This window comes from Physeter macrocephalus, chromosome 19 (assembly GCF_002837175.3).
Source record: "Physeter macrocephalus isolate SW-GA chromosome 19, ASM283717v5, whole genome shotgun sequence".
In the NCBI taxonomy this organism is placed as follows: Eukaryota; Metazoa; Chordata; class Mammalia; order Artiodactyla; family Physeteridae; genus Physeter; species Physeter macrocephalus.
In genome coordinates, this window is record NC_041232.1 from 46,897,025 (window position 1) to 46,915,479 (window position 18,455).

At 35.0% G+C, this 18,455-nt stretch overlaps 1 protein-coding gene across 2 annotated transcripts in view; it reads right to left on the minus strand.

The window, feature by feature from the left end:
• Positions 1 to 18,455, minus strand: part of NOL4 (nucleolar protein 4) — a 393,075-nt gene that overhangs the window by 287,964 nt on the left and 86,656 nt on the right. For both annotated transcript variants that reach the window (XM_024120911.2, XM_024120909.1), the window contains exon 2: positions 11,281 to 11,430. In XM_024120911.2, the coding sequence (XP_023976679.1) occupies positions 11,281 to 11,430 (150 nt within the window). The remainder of the gene's footprint in view (positions 1 to 11,280; positions 11,431 to 18,455) is intronic.

Consider the following 18,455-nt stretch of genomic DNA (forward strand, 5'->3'; position numbering starts at 1 on the left):
CTTCCCTGGTGGCGCAGTGGTTGAGAATCCGCCTGCCGATGCAGGGGACACGGGTTCGTGCCCCGGTCCGGGAAGATCCCACATGCCGCGGAGCGGCTGGGCCCGTGAGCCATGGCCCCGGTACCGCAAAAAAAAAAAAAAAAAAAAAAAAAAAAAAAAGTGCATTCATAGCAATAATCAATTAAACAAAAAGCCAGACATTTGGCCTGCCTAATCAAATTTGCATTTACTCTGGCCCTCAACAATTTTTGCTTCCAAACCCTAACTACTCTTTCAGAAAGACTTCCTGTTTAATTGTATCTGTTTGACCTCTAAACATCTGATAAATAACCAAATGAATTCCTGTACCTTAACAATATCTCCAATACTGAAACTAGGATGCTGCCAGATTTGCACTTCAGCTCCAAATGTGCCACTGCCCCCCTGGTGGCAGATTCTCACATTTTGGTTGGGTTCCTAACAATCCCGAAGTATTGCTTGTCTTGTTGCACTCTGGTACTGTTATCACCTACTCCAACATGCTATTTTCAGCTCCTATCACTGTCTACTATTTTCCTTCATTCTTCTCTGAGTACTTTCTATATAGTCAATCATCACACCCATTCATCAGCTCCTCTTGTCTTTTTCATTTAGTTAAGGGGGAAGGGGGTGGCCTAGCCCAGTCTGAAATATCTTGGGTTGCTTTTTAAAGAGTATTAAGGTTCCTAGATAAAATGCAGCACACACAATTAAATGTGAATTCCAGATAAACATGTGATATTGGGAATAACATATTAAAAATTATCATTTATCTGAAATTCAAATATAACTGGGCATCCTGTATTTGTTAAATCTGACAACCTTATACGGTACATTTATCTAAGATGAATGAAAATATGGGTTAGAGCCCAAAGATAATTTTAAATTTGGAACAAATTGTTATGTCAGGAAGATCTAAGAATATACCAAGAGCAGAAGTGAGAAGCAGGGTAGGGGGAAGTGATTATCGGCCATCTGCAGGCAATCTGAAATCACAGTGCCCATTGAAAGCAATATTTTCCAACTTTTTAGACCAACAGCACAGGTAGAAATATATTTTATATCATAAGCCAGCACATATATACATTTCAACAATAAAACAGACCATTTCTATTTTCTTCTATTTCATTTTTTAAAGTTTTCACAACCCACTAAATTGGCTTGAAAACTCACTAATGGGTTGTGATACATAATGTGAAAAACACTGGTCTAAAGCAGAGGTATGCAGCCTGTCAGTCCAAAGATATTTGCTGTGGTGTTGAGAGAAGATGGTAGTTATGTGGTCAAGTTTAAAATGAAGGCTGCAAGTTCAAAGGAGGTCTAAAGCAGACAGGACTATTTTTAGACAGTTCGGGTCAAATTTTAGACAGCTAAAAGCAAGTTGGAAATCTGAGGCAAATGCATCAAATGAAGAGCAAGAGGAATAAAAAGTGAACGAGGTGCAGTCTGTATCCTCCAGGGATAGGGTAATGGTACAAGTGCGAGGCAAGAGGCAAAGACAATGAACCTGGGCCAAGGCACAGAAATCTGCTGTATGATGAAAAGAAACTAGAGGAGGAAAACAGAGAGAGGTAACAGCATTCCAGGGCAACATCGTATGAATTGGGCACCACATCACCATGCATTAGTACATCGAGGTGTAGGCAAACAAGAAATAGAACGTGATTTAAGTTAATTACAGCTAATTCCTTTTTATTAGAAATAGTTTTTGCTCCACTGATAACACTTCAAATTTAGCTATATTGCTTTGCAGAAAATAACTTTATTTTCTATTGTTTTATCTTCATTATAATGATGAACATCTTTAACTTGGAGTTGTATTTTACAATTATTAAAATAGTCATCAACTGGGCAAATGTGACAATATCAAAAAGAGAGAGAGTCCAATAATCTGGAGGTATGTCTCCAAAGTTGTGGGTAATGTTTTTGTGTCTCTTTTTATCTTAGAATATCTGGCTGTTAAGGCACAGACTGTCATAACAGAGAATTCTTACATTAGATGAAAAAATGAGCAGATGGGCACTGAAAAAGTTTTTCTTCATACGTGTTTCCTAATAGTAAAAAAAAGAGAATTTTTAAACGTTGCATGTAAATAAAATGGCTCTGCAAAGCAAATATTTATACAATTACTTGCAGCATGAATAGCTACATTAAAATATACAATTACACACATGGAAGAGTGGGGAAATGACTCCTTCTCTTGATGTTTCCTGAAGAATGTATATTCTGTGATATATTAGTGTTTTTGCTGGGGCTTAGGGGAGAACAAGTTGAATCCAACCTTTCTGGTTTAGAATTCAATGGCATGTTCAAGCTCTCCTGGGCTCCTGTTGCAGCTTCCTTGGTTAAACGTTACCCTCACTAAGCCCTGCTAGGCAGTGAAAGACAGCACTTCTTTTAAAACAGGTGGCCAAGAATACTGCTGCCACAGTCACTTAAAGCAGGCAAGATTTAGCCATCTTAGGGGAAATGGAAGAAAAATGGAGAAGGTTAGGCTTCACTTCTCTAGGGAGTGCAGTGAGTCGCACAACCCTCATATGTTTGTGAAAACTGCAGAGTCTGTGAGATGGTAATGATGAGATAATGGATGCAGAATTCGTTGTCTGGATTCTTCAACTGCTCCACAACTGGCAAATAAGGAAAACATTTTTCTGAGATGCCAAGTAAAGAACTAGCCACATGGTTTCCTTTACAAAACGTCTCTCAACTTGAGTGTTTACTGTGCTCTACAGGTTGCAATAGGGAAGAACAAATTTGGCTCCACATTAGATCTGCTCCTTTTACATTAACCTTTGTGCTCTGTTGCAGGTGCTCTGTCATGCTGGTCTTGTGCCTTTAGTAAAAGAATGTTGCCTATAGCCTGAAATATACAGGGTAGCCTATTCTCAAGGTTCTGCCCTTTAAGAGTCCATTCATATAGAGATAAAAAGTTGCAGAACAGAGCATAGCATTTGTCTTGTTGGAGGTTTGCAGAAACATCATAACCTGACCTAAGTGGACCGCTACAAGAACAAAGGAATCCGACACCAAGAAGTTTGCAACAACTAACCACACCCCTCCCTCACCTTGCCTTTAAAAGTGCTTTACTGAAATCCTTCCAGGGGTTTGGGGGTTTTGGGGCACGAGCCACCTGTCTCCTTGCATGGGCTTCCAATAAACCTTTCTCTTCTCCAAACTCCAACGTTTTGGTTTTTTTGGCCTCACCACGTGCTGGGCACATGAACTTGTGTTCAGTAACTAGGTGACTTTTGAAAACAGAATAACTGCGACTTGTGTTGCTGGAACTTAGACCCCAGGGGTTAAGGATAAAGCTCTGAGTACTTGGGGCAATGCCAACTGTCTGACCCCAAAGTCTATAATGCCCTATTGAGAAATATTGCTGTAGACTACACAAATAACTATGCAAAATAATGGATACATATAACAAAAGATATCACGTTCATATGTTCTCCACTGAAGAATTAAAGCACACCAAGACAGAAATTTCTTGGTCCAAATTCCAAATTCTCAAAATCTGTTTCTTTCATGATTCACCTCCTTTCCGATTGTTAGGGTTAAGGAGCAGAGAAATGCTCAAACACGGCTGTGATGTGGGAGAGGACATTCCCAGGAAAATGAAGGTAGAGGAGAGGATGAGGAGTAGAGCAGATAAACATAAAAAACAGGTAAAGGCTTGTCACTTGTTACTTGTGATGAACTGACTAAAATTGCAGCAGATGAAGTTAGTGAATAACACTTTCAATTCTGGAAAAGTCATGAATGAAGACATGGGTGCATGTTATCCTTGGGCCACTGGGGATCACAGATGATACAAAGAAAGAAATAGACCTCTCAATATCTAGTTAATAGAAAAAAAATCTGTTTACATCATCTGTTACCCCTCAATGCCATATTTTTTAAAAAATCACATTACCTCACTATCATAATATCATGTTTGAAGCAATTATTCAGTTAAAAACTTTACATACATTATTTTTGAGCCTCAAAGCAACCGTAAAAATAACACATACCCAAATCACACATAGAGAACTTACCTAATCAGGATTTGAGCCCAAGTCTAGCTGACATCAAAGCTGGCACCATTTTCTATTACTTCACACCAATAGCCCATGTCCTAGTCCTCTTTCTTATTATATTTTATCCCAATTAAATACATATATAGGTATTCATACAGGTGCATATACTGTAAGAAATTCAGGAGATTTTATTTATTACATCATCACAGTACCCAGGAACCTCTGGATCTGAAGAAGATCACCCACTAGTAGGTACTAATCTTCCGAGTAGTTTTAAAAGCTGCATTGGCACATTTTCACCACAAGGGTGCACTGAAGTAGCAATTTATCAGGCTGGACATGAAGAGTTAATGCTGTTTCTCCAAAAGGTTAATTCCCTTTCAAGGAATATATCTATTCACAATAATATGAAAATTATTAATGACAGGGTTTGTGACATTAGTTGATGATAAACTGATTTGGGTGAGTTATGTCTTTTGACGGTCTCTACTACCTAAAAGAAAGGTTCTGAGTATACAGGATTTGCACTGTTACTCTGCTCACCAGTGATAATTCTCACTACACCTATATAAGAAATAAATTAATTCTGATGAATGGCAGACCACTATTCTTCTGTTTTAAGATTGTTATTTAATAACTCTAATTCTCATGCCACTGATTTATTTTTTTCCTTCTGAGATGATTTTACACATCTGACTTCTTAGTCTGAATAATATTTTTAGTTATCTAAAACAATGAGACTGTTCCTACATAAATGTAGGTTTAATATTATGTGTACCATGTTTAATAGCTGTTCAATATTTAGCAATAACCTTTATAAAACCTATTATGTATGGGGGGGATATGTAGATATGGGTGTGCATCTGATAAGAAATAAACCAATGTGTGGAAATGTAAGTGATGTGTTTGTATCCTGCATCTAAGATGATAGCATAATTTAATGCAGCATCAAAGTGTTCCCTGAAAAGCAAGGGGGAAGCACTTGTTAAATAATTTTGTTACCTTATTCATAGTCTGCAAAATTGCAGAAAACCAGGGTGCTGTTCAAGGTAAATATGAGTTGTGTAGTGCAGGGTCTTTACAGCCACGGGCTACAGCTCTGATCTTATTTCATTATCTCTATTTATAGTAACATCTTTATACTACTTAGTTGGTATCAAAAAGGCGAGGACTTCACAGAGACGTAAATTTTTTTCTTCAACGAGTATCTATGGAATACTCTACCATGAGACGGTTCTTTTACTAAGCTGTGATTATACAGTAATATGAGAAACAGACATGGTCCCCCACCATTAGGGACTACAAGATTTTTTTTTAACTTTGACCCTAGCTATAAATAAAGAAAAAAGATAACAAAATTTTTCCATTTGCAGCAACATGGATGGACTTGGAGGGCATTATGCTAAGGGAAATAAGTCAGACAGAGAAAGACAAATATTGTATGATATCACTTATGTGTGGAATCTAAAAAATACAACTAAGTAGTGAATATAACAAAAAAGAAGCAGACTCACAGATACAGAGAACAAACTAGTGGTTACCAGTTGCGGGGGGAGGAGCAATATAGGAGTGGAGGAGTGGGAGGTACATACTACTGGGTGTAAGACAGGCTCAAGGATGTACAATATGGGGAATATAGCCAATATTTTGGCTCATCTTGAGCCAAAGCTCAAGATATTGATGAGCCAATATCAATTCATTTTGATAACATGAGTTCTCAACTTCTATAAGATCCATGCCAAAGGCTATTACTCATGATGCCACACTGGGATTCACACAAAAATCAGGACGATGCTATGTTACTTGGAACATCAATAGGTCTATGTATGGCATGTCACACATTTCTTTCCTATCTATTCTTGAGTTAAACCCAGATAGATACAAGAGACAAACACATTTACAAAATGATCATACAAAATGTCAATGACTGCTATCAGCCTAATTTATTCTCTAGCTTTTCTTGCCCAAGGATATTTGAAGTCTATATAAAGATATATAGGTCAATGCTTTAATCCAAAGAAATTAAATTCTAATTGTAAACCTTGAGTCATTGTGATAGGGAAGGGAAATGTATTCAGAGAGCGCGGTGTTCCTGGTACTAATCACAGAAATAGATATAACCCCCTATTTCAACAGTGTCTCAGACTATAGGACTATAAGACAAGCAACACTGATGTTCACAGGATCATTTATGTTTACAACGAAATTTTAGGTGTGGTCACATCTGTTGCACTGCAGCTTAAAATCACATTATAACTTAAGTAGCCATCCGTTGACAACATGGTTCAGATTACTGCAAAATTTTTAACAAAAATGGAGACCAGTGAAAATCTGCTGACAGATGAGAGTCATTTTTATGGCCTTTCTTCTTATATCGCTATTTTAAAATCCTAGATATAAGAAGTCTAATGACCACAAATCCTTTTTGTGATGATTACCATCATCATTATTATTATTTATAGGAGAGCTCTCTGGGTGATAATGAAGCCAAAATCTTCTATCTCTCTGCTATGCTCACCAGCCAATCTGCTTTTTCAAGAGCAGGAGGCATTTCCCTATGTTTGAACATTTCTTGTGCCAACCTATTTGCTCATTTTGGTTACTATTTTCCTTGTGCCCCTTCCACAGTAATGGCTCCACACACACCATGAAAACTGCTGTAATTCCTTCAGAGCTGGAAAAAAAAAGAAATATAGCCCCCTCATTTTATATGTGCGAAAACCGTGGCCTAAGTCAAAAAGAGGGTAAATTAATTGCTAGGAACTCTCGAATTTTAATTTAGTGTTATTTTTTTCACACCACAATGGCTGCAAATTTTGGTCATTTGCCTCATTCTAAGTTGACAAGAATTCTGGGAATTTTGACACAGCAAACTAGCCCAAAGGGTGCAAGTTAAAATACCTATTTAGCAGTAGAGACACCGAACCAATAGATATGAATAAAACAGAACAGGATAAAATGACACTAACTGAAGTTTTAAGGTTAAGAGTTGTAGACCTGCTAGAATAAAGACTTTTCCTTTTTAACATTCAGAGTGGGGATACAGACATTCTGCCTAATATATTATTTTTCTACAGCATGTCCCTGGAAAGGAATATTCTATTCATACTGAAAGCAAATTCTTTAAAGAGATTCAGTTTTAAAATTTTTCAGCAAAGCAATTTAAAATTAACATAAGACTGAAACTTGGGTAAAAGCAAATGAAATAACTGAAATTCTCATAAACTTCATCTAGCAGGAGAGCTTCTAAACACAGGTACCCTGGCTTCTTCCATGCTTCCCTTCAGCCCCGTCAAAGCTTGGAGAACAGTTACACTGTGGACTGCCAGAGATAGTGACATTTATAAGATGTACATAAGAGAATGCCTAAGTTATTACTATTCCTCTCTCTCCCAGCACGGAGGCATTGGGGCAAGCAGAGGAAATTACATCCATAATTATAATTAGGGCAACGATGGAACTATGTTGATTGCCCCGTTTGTCCTTCTACCTGGAACATGACTACTGATTGGATAAAGGAGAAAAAACATTATTCAAAAGTTGACCATAAGGAAAGCACTTCATGCATATTAACTCATTTATTTTGCCACACCATGCATATCATTATCTCCCGCTAAACAGGAGGAGAAAAAAAGTAAATAATTGGCCAAAAGTGACACAGATAGGAAGTACTAGATTTGAAATTTGAAACTGAGTTTGTCTGGCTTCTAGCCTATTTTCTTTTAGCTATAGCATATGCTCTCCACTCGGAATTAAATGAACGTAATTATTGGCAGCTATGTATGTGAGTAATACATGTAAACTTACTGTATCACACCACAAGTTGCGTGTGTGTGTGTGTACATATACACATATATATGCAGACTGTTCTCTCCACTGAAAACACTGACTTTCCCTGCTAGTTCCTGGATTTCCACCAGTTACTTTTATTTTACATGTAGCAAGAAAGAGTTTTGAAACTTTATCTTTAATCGGACCATAACTGAAGAAACCTTTCTGGAAAGGCAGCTGTGCTTTAGCCTGTGATGAAATGCAAGACATAAAAGACAACTAGAGAAGAGTCATATATTCCCTGAAGGTAGAATTCAGACAATAGCTGAGAAAAGTTAAGGACTGGAAGACAACTTCCTGCATTCACGATTTTTTTTTAACAATGTTACCACATTAATTTTGAAGTCACTTTCCAAATTGCTAAGCACACTTGCATTCAATTTGCAGTAGAAAGATATACTTAAGTTCAAATATAAGTGATATCTGAATGATTTACACTTCTTCTCCACTCTGTTAATGTAGATAATCAACCAAAAATATTGAAGGAAACACATTCAGTGCACCAGTAAAGGTTAATATATACACAGGGACAAATGAAGGGGGTAAGAAAAGACCTAAAAGACACTAGAATTCAACACTGACTAAAAAAATTACTTATGATAGCCTTTACATATTCCTAAAATGTGTCATTTTATGTGGATTTTTAAAAAGAGCTCATGAGTAACATAATATACACCCTCCAATTTTTTTCTCTAGTCAAATCAGATTGCAATAAAATTTAAGTTGTATAACGACTAGATATTTCAAGGAATGATATACTGCAGATAGGTAAAAACATATAGCATTCAAAAGTTAATCCAATATTAAAGGACCACCATTTCCTGCAGAGTGAAAACATAGAAAGATTTGCAAAAAAGGCAAAGTAAATAAAATGACCGCTAAATCTATTGGTAATATTATTAAGACAAAATGACACGTTGTAATGATTAGTTGTATAAGTATGGTTTCTTGGCCATGTAGGATAAGGGAGAAAAAGAAAGTCAATAATCATGCATGCTCTATGAGCTAATGTGTTAGAAGTAGGAAAAAAATATTAATCTTAATGGGAACCATTATAACTGCAATAGGTATCTAGCTAATTCTACCAGTGACTAGCCAATTCCAGCATTAGTATTGAGAACTAAATTCTGACCCAACAGTCTAGGGCCCTAATAGCACTACACCATTTCATTTCAAATTGCATTTAGTTTTATGCCCCATTAGTTGAACATTTATATTAATTTTAACATTAGATTTAAATTCATTGTGGCGTCATGTGCACAGTTTTGCTGGCAATGCAGCAGTGTTTTTTCTTTTTTTTTCTACGATCTATTATTACTCCATAAAATGGAAATGTTTTCTAGTTAGGATTCAGTTGAGAAATACCAGAAGGCAGAAGGTGAGGCCAGAAGAAACCTTCATGATATTAGGAAAAGGTGAGACTACTTTAGATGCGGAAACAAAAAATAAACTTGGGAAAGAAAAGAATCTTCAAATAGGACATTCTCCAGAGGGAATGGATGATGTTTCAGATACTATTTATACATTCAAAGTTGGTATCCAGCCCTACCCCAAAATGCAGAAAACATCTTCAAAATGTTAATGCAAAATGATATATGTTGGAAATGTGTTTACCAATTTATTGGAAGTGTTTAGCATGCATTATGGCAGTGGATCAGATTCTCTACATTGCATTTAGGAAAACACCAGGTGAGAGACTTGCGTTTATGTCATATTTCTCTTTTAATTAAAGGTCTCTAATAAGTGGATTTCAAAGATTAAATCACTTTAAATTGCTTTTGGCACCTAAACAGATTTGGCTGCCACACTATTCCTGACAGTGAAGCCACTTGTTTTTTGTTGGTTTGTTTTCATTGAATACAACTGAACTTATGTATTCCTACCTTACAAAGTCCTGTCAAGTTTAGGTAGCTATTTTGTGAAAATTAATTATCATAAGAGTACACAGTTAGTGATATTAGTAGATCAATATACAGTTTTTTTCCCTATTAGTATCCAGAGATACAACCCTGGCTTAGGAGGCAGGCAAAATGAGTATGTTCAGTAACATTAGTCTACACAAAAGTATCTTAAGAAACTAGGTCATTATCATTAGTCATGATAAAGATGTCTCCTCAGATATGTAAGTCAAAAGAAAGTTTATGTGGCAGAGTTATGTAAGGAAACTTACAATAGTGCCTGCCCACAAACCATGCAATTTGGAAACAGCCAAGAAACAAAACCATAGAGAAGGAGAGATAAATACAACATGTATTAGGGGTTATTATGCAACTATAAAGATTCAATATGACCCTGGAGATATAGCAAAAAATAGTTATGGAAAAGAAGCTATTTCTTATGCTCAGTAGCTAATTTTCAAACATATGTACCTGTATTTGAAACTTTGAGCATTTCACACATTTTTCTGTATCTGAAAAAAAAATGGATCCAGACTGATATTGTGTATAAATATAGCTGAAAACAGTTAATATAAAGGTAGCCAAAAGCAAAGTTCAATAAGAATTTTAAAAAAGGATATTATTCTGATTGCTGATAAAGTATTTCTGATGTACACTTTGCTCATATTGGAAAAGAATAATTTACTGTTCAATTTTCCTAGAAAGGATGAATTATCTATAGTAAGATGATTTCATAAAATGTTTAATTAAATAAAAAACTAGATTAAAGTGTCTAGATCGAACAGTAAGTATAATTAAAAACTTTAAAAATAATATATAACTCCATTTTGACAATATATATTTCAATATCTAACAGTTAGTTATATCTGTTTTCTAGATAATTTACAATAAAAGCATTATATATTTTCATTTTTAAATGTTCAAGGGCACTAGGCCTATGAAAATAACACATATTTTAAAATAATTTATACTGGAAAGTTAAGAAAGGCATACCCTTCAGGGCAAATGTATTTAATATAAGGTAACATAAGAAAAGCACATAAAATTTTCTTATTCATGTGACTATAAGTATTAAATAAGAAATACCTGAACATATTAATATGTTTTGAAGGGGAAGGACTGTTAAGACAATAGTGGTAGTACAAAAGTTCATATGTTCCAGTAGATAATTTATATATTATGATTTGAACACATATTATATATTGAATATATAACACAAATAATCTTCCCATTTGTGGGCATTTGACTGGGACTACCACATTTTATGCATATTTAAAGAAAAGAAAATGATAATGCTAGAAACAGGTTTCTAGCAATATATGCAATACACTTAGTGAACATACAACCAAAATAGAATTCAATAATAATAGTTTAAATGTTGGGTGTGACCAAGATATAGTCTAATTTATGTTGAAGATAGAATACTCATAACTATTTAACTCATCTTTAATAAGCATATAATATCAAATTTCAAAATGCATGCCTTTTTCTTTTCTTTTTTTGTTTTTTTAACTTACTGCTTTGTAAGTTCTCTTTTGTCCAGCATGTTTCCGAATTTGTTCTCCATTTGGCCCTGTTTCCACATGCATTGAATAGATAATGTCAAAGAAATCTTCAACCACGGCTACCCGCCGCAAAGATAGCTTCTCATCTACCCCTACGCCATCCTGGAAACAAAGCCAAAAAAAAAAAAAAGGCACAAGATTAATAAAGAAATATGGAAATATGTGTTTAATATATAAGGTTGACACAGAAAGTTCATTAGATAGAAACATTTTAATAAACTGATCCAAATCATCTAGATAGTAAAGTTCAAAAAATTATGATTGAATATCTCATCATTTTATATATTATTTACATACAAAACTTTAAGAAACATGAAAAAAGATATTTGGCATAGTTAGTCACGCTTAACCATTAATGCCACCTTTTAAATTTTAAAATGAATTAGTTGTAACCATCAGTGTAACTTTCTTAAATTACTCTGAAATACATTATTAAGGTCCAGTAATTTTTTTACTGTAATAATTTCTTCTAGATATTGATTTCTATTGTATCCCTGGGTACTGGGCATTGTAATTAGAGAAATGTAAGAAATCATATGAAACCTCTACCCTTAATATCATACAATCTAGGAAAGAAAATTCATCTACTCTGCTATCCATATTAGACTAAGGGAGAGTATGGGCTAAAGGTTAAAAATGTGAACTCTGGAGATGATCTAGGTGTGAACTTTGGATCATCCACTCAGAAGTTGTGTATTTTGTGCAAATCTTTTAAACATCTCAAAATTTGTTTTCTCACCTGTAAAATAGGGATAATAGAGCCTACTTCACAGACCTGTAATCATTAAATGAAATAATGTATGTAAGGGGTATAACCCAATGTTTGGCATATAGTGAACAGTCAATAAATGGTGGCTTTTGCCATTTTGATGATCATGATAAAAATATAAGTCAAGTAGTAGGGGAGTTCAGAGGATAAAGATGTCACCTTTTACGGAAGCAACTTCATCCAAGAAACAGAATTTGACATGGGTGGGAGCTGAAGCAGGGGATAAGTCACGGCAGTGGGAAAGACAGCAAAGAGCCAAAAGTTTCCGTACATGACTGAGAAGAATAAATAATAAGTTTGGAATGAGACAAGAAATAAATTTAATCTTACATGGCTGCCACATGAATGAATTCACTACTTCTGAGTGGAGGATCCACAGTTAACACCTAGATATTCTCTAGAGCTCCCATTTTTAACCTTTAACCCATCTGTCCCTTAGTCTAATGCTGACAACACAGTAGATGCATTTTCATTTCTGAAATGAAAGGGTTCCCTACTTGCAAACACACACACACACACACACACACACACACACACACACACACACATGCTCTCACACAATGTTCTTAGTCAGACCTTGAGGCATAACCTGAAGTAACATGACAGCTCCATAAATGCTGGCATACAACACAAGATGATTAACCTGAAAAAAATCATTACTCAGTCAATGAGTCAAATGGCAAAAGCCTCTTTGAACAGTAGTGCCAGCAGACTGAGCTTACTGCAAAACTGAAAGCAAATCACCTGATGCTTTTTGTTAGTTTGGTTTTTATTTTATTTATTTCTTTCTTCTGGTTTACAATAGGTCTCAGTAGCAGCAGTGCCTAAAGCAGGATATTCAAATAACTATATACATGAAGTTTTGTATAAGGCCAAACAGACAGGTGTTCCACCTTTGTTAAATTTGAAGTGCTCCCTCACAAATTATCTGTGATGCATGTGGTTCCTCACTAGGTTTCAGACCTTTCTGACTTCTCTCCTTTAACATCTTGAGCCATCTCTTCTTCTACACTGGGCTCCATGGATAATCCTTCATTGCCTTATGATGCAAGACAAATCTGCAGTGAGAGGACAGGGAAGCTGCATGAATCACAGCAGTGACCAGCCTGGAAATTAGTTGAAACTTAGAGGATAGTGTCAGGCAAGCACCATTTCAGATGTCCGCCCACCAGCTCTCCTGGGCTACCCCCGCCTCCTCAGAAAACATCCACTCTTCCTAGGCTGGAAATACAAATTCTAAGTCCACTGACTAGCAAAACTACCTTCAAAACTTCATCTTTTTTCTCAGAAATAAAACTTAGAGTTTCCTCTCAGTTCCCTTGCCAGATAACCAAAAATACAGTAATTTTGTACAGTTAGTAAACTATGAGTGATGTAGGGATCATAGCCTATGAATTCATTCCTTCAGCACGTATCCTAAAAGTACCAACTACTGCCAAGCCCTCTTCTGCTAGGTGCTGAAGTTATCAAAGTGTATGAGACAGATAACCCAGGTTTTTGTGGTTTTCAGTCTAGTAGAGAAAATATTAAACAACTCATTGCTACGGCTATATATTAATTTCCTGTAGCTTCTGTAACAAATTACCACAAAATGGGTGGCTTACAAAAAAGCAAATTTATTCTCCCATAGTCCTGGAAGCTAGAAGTTCAAAATCAAGATGTTGACAGAGCTGCTCTACCTTTAAAAGCTCTAGGGAAAAATCCATTCTTTGTCTTTTCCAGGCTCTGGAGGTTGCATTTATGGCTTGAGGCCATATCACATTGACTTCTCTTTGATGTCTTTCTCCTCTGTGTCTCTCATTTACAAGGACCCATCTTATATGAGGGAATGTAGGGCCTGACCAGATAATCCAGGATAATCTCCCCCTATCAAGATCCTTAACTTAATTGCCTCTACAAAGACTCTCTTCCCAAACAAAGTAACTTTTACAAATTCCCAGAATTGGGATTTGAAATCTTTGGGCAGGCATTATTCAACTGACTACAGGTAATATGTATCAGAGTACAGAAGGTACAAGTTGTACTATGGGAGCATATATTGGAAATGGCTTACAATTATCAGTCAACAGTAAACACTCCCTGATTTCAGACTACACTACAAATCTACAGCAGTCAGAACAGTATGGCATTGGCATAAAAACAGAAGCATAGATCAGTGGAACAGGACAGACAGCCCAGAAATAAACCCATGCACTTATGGTCAATTAATCTACCTCAAAGGAGGCAAGAATACACAGTGGAGAAAAGACAGTCTCTTTAATAAGTGGTGCTGGGAAAACTGGACAGCTACATGTAAAAGAATGAAACAAGAACGTTCTTTAACACCATATACAATCTCATTTACTGTTGCATCAAAAAGAATAAAATACCGAGGAATAAACTTACCTAAGGAGACAAAAGACCTGCACTCCAAAAACTATAAGACACCAATGAGAGAATTAAAGGCAACACAAACAGATGGAAAGAGATACCGTGTTCTTGGACTAGAAGAATTAATATTGTTAAAATGACCATACTACCAAGGCAATCTACAGATTCAATGCAATCTCTATTAAAATACCAATGGCATTTTTCACAGAACTAGAACAATTAATTTTAAAATTTGTATGGAAACACAAAAGACCCCAAATAGCCAAAGCAATATTGGGAAAGAAAAATGGAGCTGGAGGTATCAGGCTCCCTGACTTCACACTATACTACAAAGCTACAGAGATTAAAACAGCATGGTACTGGCAGAAAAACAGAAATATATATATAATGGAATATTACCCAGCCATAAAAAAGAATTAGATGTTGCCATTTGTGACAACACGGATGACCTAGAGAGTATTATGCTAAGTGAAATCGTTCAGAGAAAGACAAATACTGTATGATTTCACTTACATGTAGAATCTAAAAAAACAAAACAAGTGAACAAACATAACAAAACAGAAACAGAGTCACAGACACAGAGAACAAAGAGATGGTTGCCAGAGGAACAGGGAGTAGGGGATGAGTGAAATAGATGACAGAAATTAACAGGTATAAACTTCCAGTTACAAAATAAATGAGTCACAGGTATGAAATGTATGGCATGGGAAATATAGTCAATAACAATGTAATATCTGTGTATATTAACTAGTCTTATTGTGGTGATCATTTTGTAATGTATAGAAACACTGAATCACTAGATATGCACTGGGAGCTAACAGAATATTATAGATCAATTATACTTCAAAAAGCAAACAGTCATAGAAAAAGAAATCAGATTTGTGGTTACTTGAAGAGAAGGGTAAGAGTAGGGGAAATTGGATTAAAGTGGTCAAAAGGTACAAACTTCCAGTTATAAGTCCTAGGGATATAATATACAACATGATTAATATAATTAACACTGCTGTATGCTATATATGAAAGTTGTTAAGAGTTTTCATCACAAGGAAAAAATTATTTTTTTACTTTGTATTTATATGAGATGATTGATGTTTACTAAACTTATTGTGGTAATCATCTCATGAGGTATGTAAGTCAAATTATTCTGCTGTACACCTTAAACTTATAGTGTTGTATTTCAATTATATCTCATTAAAACTGGATGGCCAAAAAAATAAGAAAAATCTCAAATCAGATTCCTATCTTTCCACCTTAAGTAAGTAGAAAAAGAGTAAAGTAAAATGAAGCAAAAGGGGGAAATATTTAAAAAGAGGAGAAACAAATAAAAGAGAATAGAAAACAATGAACAAGATCAGCAAAACCAAAGAGTAGTCTTTGAAAGAGTTTTTTAAATGACAAAACTTTAGCTTTACTGCCCCAAATAAAGAGGGAGAAGACTCAAATTACTAAAATCAGGAATAAAAGAAATATCCCTACGGACCTGACAAAAATAAAAAAGGGTTTAAAAATATTATAAACAACTGTATGCTAACAAATCAAATAACCACAGAAAATGAACAATTCCTAGAAAGATGTAAATTACTAAAATTGACTAAAAAAATAGAAAATCTGAATAGGTCTGTGACAAGTAAAGATACAAAATTGGTAATGAAAAAACCCTTTCACAAAGAAAAGCCCAGGTTCAGAGGGTTTTACTGGACTAAACATTCAAGGAATAATGGCCAATTCATCAGAAAAACAGATGAGAAAACACTTCTGAAATCACTCTATGAGGCCAGGATTACTTTTATATCAAAACTAAATACATCACAAGGAAAAAAACTACAGACAAATAAATTTTATGAATATAGATGTAAAAATCTTCAACAAAACACTAACAAATTCCAATCATATATATATAGTAATTATTATTATATACCACAACCAAGTAGGATAATCCCAAGTTGGTTTAGCTCAAGAAAAAGAATTAATGTAATAAACCATTTTAATAGAGTAAAGGGAAAAAAGCATATGATCACCTCAACAGATGCAGAAAAATACTTGACAAAAGGAACATACTTTTCTGGCAAAAACTTAGTAAACTAGGAATAGAAAGGAATACTCAATCTGATAAAGGACATCTTTAAAAACCCCACAACAAGTATCTTATTTAATGGTGAAAGACTGAATGTTTTCCCTCTAAGAACAGGGGCAAGACAAGAATGTCTGCTCAAGCCACTCTATTTAACATTGTATTTTGAGCTTCTAGTCAGGGCAATTAGGCAAGAAAAGGCCCCTAGATTGGAAAAGAGGAATAAAACTATCTCTTTTTGCAGATGACATAATCTTATACATAAAAAAGCCTAAGGAATCCACTAAAAAAACTTAGAATTCATAAATGAATTTTGCAAAGTTAACATTCAAAATCAATATACAAAAATCAGTTGTATTTCTGTTCATTAGCAATGAACAACACAAAAATAAATTAGGAAAAATAATTCTATTTATAATGGCATATAAAAGAACAGAATACTAGGTATTAATTTAGATTCAACTAAGTTATAGTTAACAAAAAAGTGCAAAACTTGAACATTGACAGCTGCAAAACATTGTTTATAAGAAATTTAAAATCATCTAAATAAATGTAAAGACATCCTATGTTCATGGATCAGAAGGCTTAATATTGTTAAGATGGCAATACTCCAAAAAATAATTTACAGATTCAATGCAATTGCTATTAAAAAGCTAACTAGCTTTTTTGCAGAAATTGACAAGTTACAATTCATATGTAACTGCAAAGTATTAAGAAAAACCAAAATAGTCTTTTAAAAGAAGAAATCTGGAGGTCTTACACTTCTTAATTTCAAAACTTACTATAAATCTAAAGTAATAAACATAGCATGGTACTGGCATGAGAACAGATATATAGATCAATGGGTTAGAACTGAGCTTCCAGAGATAAATCCTTACACTTATTTTCAATTCATTTCCAATAGGAGCGTCAAGATAATGCAACTGGGAAAGAATAGTCTTTTCAACAAGTGGTGCTGAGACAACTGGATACCCAATGCAAAAGAATGAAGTAGAATCCCTATGTCACACCACAAAAATTAAATCACAATGGATCATATATCTAAACATAAGAGCTAAAACTTACAAGAAAACAGAAGTAAATATTTTTAATCTTTAGTAAGGCAAGGTCTTCTCAGTTATGACACCAAAAGCAAAAGCAACAATAGAAAAATTAATAAATTGGACTACACCAAAATGTTTTTTTAATTCATGCTGCAAATGATACAATCAAAAAAGTGAAATGAGAGCACATAAAAATGAGAGAAAATATTTGAAAATCATATGTCTAATAAGAGACTTTCATCTGTAATACATGAAAACACTTGCAACTCAATAATAGAAAGAAAAATGACCCAATTAAAAATTGGTAAAAGACTTACAGACATTTCTCTAGAGAAGATGTTCAAATGGCAAAAAAGCACAACAAAACATGCTCAACGGGCTTCCCTGGTGGCGCAGTGGTTGAGAGTCCGCCTGCCGATGCAGGGGACGCGGGTTCGTGCCCCGGTCCGGGAAGATCTCACGTGCCGCGGAGCAGCTGGGCCCGTGAGCCATGGCCGCTGAGCCTGTGCGTCCGGAGCCTGTGCTCCGCAACGGGAGAGGCCACAACAGTGAGAGGCCCGCATACCGGAAAAAAAAAAAAACATGCTCAACATCATAAGTAATTAGGGAAATGTAAATCAAAATCTCAATAAGATACTACCTCACATTCACTGAGATTGTTATAATCAAAAATAATAAATATTGGTGAGGATATAGAAAAATTAGAACCCTCATGCATTGCTGATGGGAATGCAAAATAATGCCATTGCTTTGGAAAGTTTGGCAGTAACCTGGAAAATCAAACGCAGACTTACCAAATGACTCAGCAAGCCCACACATTTGTATATATTCAAGAGAACTGAAAACATACATTCACATAAAATATATTCTACAT